At 36.0% G+C, this 5,000-nt stretch overlaps 1 protein-coding gene across 1 annotated transcript; it reads right to left on the bottom strand.

Annotated features, from left to right (window-relative positions):
- Window positions 1–1,680: 1,680 nt before the first annotated feature.
- On the bottom strand, window positions 1,681–2,855 carry LOC122251153 (uncharacterized). The gene is made up of 2 exons (XM_086554088.1): window positions 2,739–2,855; window positions 1,681–2,423 (listed from the first exon to the last, which is right to left on the bottom strand). The coding sequence occupies exons 1-2, from the start codon at window positions 2,847–2,849 to the stop codon at window positions 1,884–1,886; spliced, it is 651 nt and encodes a 216-aa protein (XP_086410214.1). The 5' UTR covers window positions 2,850–2,855; the 3' UTR covers window positions 1,681–1,883.
- Window positions 2,856–5,000: the final 2,145 nt, after the last annotated feature.

Here is a 5,000-nt window from a genome sequence, read left to right as displayed (position 1 = left end):
CCAAGGGGCAGAAAGCTTGATATTAGAAATATCAAGAGCATCCCTATTCCACACATGGGCGCTGAGGATATTTTGGGTAGTTCTGGGTTTGCATCTTAAAATGCTAGGACTAACTTGCATCTGTGTCCCAGCAATCTGAACTCTAAAAGTGAAATCCTTTGTCTAAGCATGGGATATACGAAGCGGGCAGATGCTGTAAAACTCTAATGCCGAGCATGTTAATCTATCCGACACGACTGTCAACTGAAAGAAATTCTGTTCTTGTTTTTTATTTATTTATTTATTCATCTATTTATTATTGTATATTTTTTTAATTACGTGACACTTGAACGAGAGTGATGAGCTACAAAGGGGTAAAGGAGTATCTATCTATCTATTTATACAAATCTGTATATGCACATTTATATAAATATATGAATGTTTGTATATATATGTACACACACACATATATACATACATATATAAGTATACATATGTATATATATACACATATATGTATATATATGTATATATATCATATACACATATAAAACATAAGAGAGAGGTTACGAGACACTCGGCTGGTGTTATAGCCTGTCACTGAAAGAAAGTCCGTTCTCGTATTTTTATTTATTACCTGACATACGGCGAAAGAGATAGGGTACAAAGGGGGAAATGTATATCTATTTATATCTATTTACATATATATGTATACATCCATATATCTATCTATATCCGTTTATCTCTCTCTCTCTCTCTCTCTCTCTCTCTCTCTCTCTCTCTCTCTCTATATATATATATATATATATATATATATATATATATATATATATATATATATTTACTTACACACATAGCATAAAGCAGGAGAAAGAGATTAGGATAACTTTGGTGCTTCCTAGAAGGGTTTTACTTCAGAGCGATGGAACTTCAAGCGGCATATCATATACTTTTACGTATTCTTTCATTCACTCATTACATTAATAGAGTCTTTGTTGCGGTTGTCATTCTTTGATGTTTTACTATCTTGCGATACTCTCTTGTTACTTTTGTCATTTATGAATGTTGCAGTAGACAAAAATTGTACTATTGAGTCTATATCAGTTCATAATGTTCGTTAGTCAATGTAATAGAAATACTAGTTCTATGAGTCAAAAAACAACTGGTTTTCATGTTCATTTATGTTCGTAAACAAATACGAAAGAAATAAACTTCCCCCTAAAATAAAGAAAAACAAATTATGAAGACATGGGAAGAGGAAGGAGAATTTGCCTGTGACTGCACAAAAGAGTCATTTTGGCACAGGGGAACATAGCCTGTGTCACCTTCCTATTCTCATTCTGCTTGCACATCCCGCACCGCCGGTACTTTAGAGCAGGCGGTCAACATCTTTGTGTGTGCCATTGCTTTCTGAAGTTAGTGCTTGGTAAAGACCATGGATGGGCGCCCTTAAAGGTTTTCTTTCCTGCTGGCGATAGGGGAGAGTGGCACCATCTGCGTCTAGGATTTTAAACTAAACTTATTTCAATAAATATTACGATAATAAGAGGAATTATAAAGGTAATTGTCATTATCAGCAACTAAACAGTTATTGCTCTTCGTTTGATAAAGAAATGAAGCCCATCAGTCATAAATTTATACACATATGAGTAGTCTCCGATTGTTTAAATTGCAAGGGGACAGTGAGGAAATTCTCCACTATTGTTTTCTAATATTTATTTTTCAAAATAATGATCAGCTCTTCCGACATCTAGAAAACAATCCTTTACTTTTTATGAGCTTTGATTGCCGTTCCCTTTTTTATCTGTGCCTGAAAAACCGGCGTGAGCAAACCGGACTATCAGACACATCTGGCAAAAGACCATTTCAAAATCCATTTCTGAAATCCATTCCTAACGTCTTCCTTATCCCCTGTAGCGGTAGCGGTAGCCGGCGTAGTGAGGATAGTAGCTGGGGTAACCGCGATAGTATCCACTGTAGTAGTGAGGGTATCCATGATAGTTGTAATGAGCCTCGGGTTCGGGTTCAGGTTCGACTGATCTCTTGTGGTGGCTGTGGTATCTGTAAGGGTAGCCATAATGGTGGCTATAACGGTAGCCATAGTAAGGGTAGCGATAGCCGTGGTGGTAGCCATAGTGGGGATGACCATGGTTGATCTGGTAACTATAGCTCGTGGAGGGGTCAGGATCAGCTGAAGGTTCAGGGTCAGCTTCTGGCGTTGGGTCAGTTTCCGGCATGGGGTCAGCTGAGCGTTTTGTGAGGCCGTGAACTTGAGGACCCACGAAAGAAGTGGCTCCACCTGGATGCCTGGCCACTCCATCGCCCTTCAGTGGCTCGAGATGGTGGTAGTGAGAATAGTGGTGGTAGGGATAGTAGTGGTACTTTTGTGGTTCGGGATCGGCGTGCGTAATCACCGCCGCTGCCAAACACACCAGTGCGATTGCCTGAAAAAATAACCATTGTCATAATAATTTTCAGTTACTATAAAAATATCACATTGCTCTCATTTGAATACTATTATTTTCCCTTACACTACCATAAATAAATAGACAAGGAATTATATTTTATCGAATATTAATTAAATTGATGTATAATTTTATTTATTTATATATAATCGGTCTCGCTTAGCAATTATCTTTTAATAAAGATGAGAAAGAATGGGAAAAGAGGAGTTGATGTGTGTGTGAATGGGTGGAAGCATATTTATGTACACAAATGTTGATGAAATTCTTCGTTCTGTTACAAGTATGACGACTCACCGTAAGCTTCATGGTTGGACCTGTTCCTGGCTCACTGAGGACGTTGTCTCTGCTGACTGCTTGTGGAAGCCGCCTTATATACAGCTCCCGTGCGTGGCCTTCGCCAAGCATAGGTTCACGCAGGTGAATGGAACAGATCCTATAACTGTACTTCCTCACTCTTTTGAAGAATTAGTTCGTTCGTTCACACACAGAAACACAGGAACAGCCACAATAAGAAAGGAATAATAGATAGTGACGTTTTGAATGTAAATAGCATTTTTCTTCATTCCCCTTCTTTATAGTGATGGGTGTTTTATGTAACCCGTGTACTCACATTGTTGTGTATCTATATACAAATTCATATATAGATATCTATCACTACATACGCACGTACACACGCTCACACACACACGTGCATGGCACGGTATATAGCCCCTGACTGGGAATCCGTTTTACGTATCCAATCTGAGATTCAGATTTTCTCTTTACAAGTAAAAGGAATATGGATACCAGTCTCTTAATGATGAAGGTAATTCTATTTATAGATTAGGCCTAGCAATTTTGGAATTTGGACATAACTTTCTGCACCAAGGTGCAGAAAGTTTAATATTAGAAATATCAAGAGCATCCCTATTCCACACATGGGCGCTGAGGACATTTTGGGTAGTTCTGGGTCTGCATCTTAAAATGCTAGGACTAACTTACATCTGTGTCCTAGCAATCTGAATTCTAAAACTGATATCCTTTGTCTAAGCATGGGATATACGAAGGGGGCAGATGCTGTAAAACTCTAATTCCGAGCATGTTAATCTATCCGACACGATTGTCAACTGAAAGAAATTCTGTTCTTGTTTTCATTTTATTTATCTATTTTTTTATTAATCTATCATTATTATTTTTTGAATTACGTGACACTTGAACGAGAGTGATGAGGTACAAAGGGGAAAAGGAGTATCTATCTATCTATTTATATAAATCTGTATATTTACATGTATAAACATATATGAATGTTTTGTATATATATATATATACACACACACACACATATATACATACATACATACATATATATATATATATATATATATATATATATATATATATATATATACATATGTAAGTATATATATGTATGTATATACATACATACATACATACATATATATATATATATATATATATATATATATATATATATATATATATATATATCATATACACATATAAAACATAAGAGAGAGGTTACGAGACACTCGGCTGGTGTTGTAGCCTGTCACTCGTGTTTTTTATTTATTACCTGACATACGGCGAAAGAGATAGGGTACAAAGGGGGAAATGTATATCTATCTATCTATATATCTATTTACATATATATGTATACATCCATATATCTATCTATATCTGTTTATCTCTTTCTCTCTCTCTCTCTCTCTCTCTCTCTCTCTCTATATATATATATATATATATATATATATATATATATATATATATATATACACACATATATATATTTACTTACACACATAGCATAAAGCAGGAGAAAGAGATTAGGATAACTTGGTGCTTCCTAGAAGGGTTTTACTTCAGAGCGATGGAACTTCAAGCGGCATATCATATACTTTTACGCATTCTTTCATTCACTCATTACATTAATAGAGTCTTTGTTGTGGTTGTCATTCTTTGATGTTTTACCATCTTGCGATACTCTCTTGTTACTTTTGTCATTTATGAATGTTGCAGTAGACAAAAATTGTACTATTGAGTTTATATCAGTTCATAATGTTCGTTTACTCAATATGATAGGAATGCTAGTTTTATGAATCAAAAAGCAACTGCGGTTTTCATGGTTATTTACATTCGTAAAAAATTACGAAAGAAATAAGCCCCCCCCCCAAAAAAAAAAAAAAAAAAAAAAATGAAGACATGGGAAGAGGAAGGAGACTGTGCCTGCAAGTTCTATAGCAAAAAACAGTCATTCTGGCTCAGGGACACAGCCTGGGTCACCTTCCTATTCTCGTTCTGTTTCACATCTTGCACCGCCGGTACTTTAGAGCAGGCGGTCAACATCTTTGTGTGTGCCATTGCTTTCTGAAGTTAGTGCTTGGTAAAGACCATGGATGGGCGCCCTTAAAGGCTTTCTTTCCTGTTGGCGATAGGAGAGACTGGCGCCATCTGCGTCTAGGATTAAATTAAATTAAATCAATTTCTGTAAACATTACGGTGATCAGAGCAATTATAAAGGTAATCATCGTTATCAGTCACTAAACAGAGTTCTTGCTC

The sequence above is a fragment of the Penaeus japonicus genome, unplaced genomic scaffold, assembly GCF_977035675.1.
Source record: "Penaeus japonicus unplaced genomic scaffold, GWHDUDI00000001_assembly GWHDUDI00000029, whole genome shotgun sequence".
Classification (NCBI taxonomy): Eukaryota; Metazoa; Arthropoda; class Malacostraca; order Decapoda; family Penaeidae; genus Penaeus; species Penaeus japonicus.
The sequence above is the reverse complement of the archived record's forward strand: the minus strand, read 5'-3'. Positions and strand labels throughout refer to the sequence as shown.

Excerpts from the sequence above, each read along its gene's own strand:
- LOC122251153 (XM_086554088.1), bottom strand. The coding sequence starts at position 2,849 with ATGCTTGGCGAAGGCCACGCACGGGAGCTGTATATAAGGCGGCTTCCA. Across the intron at positions 2,424-2,738 it reads GTCCAACCATGAAGCTTACG|GCAATCGCACTGGTGTGTTT; the intron begins GTGAGTCGTCAT and ends TTATTTTTTCAG.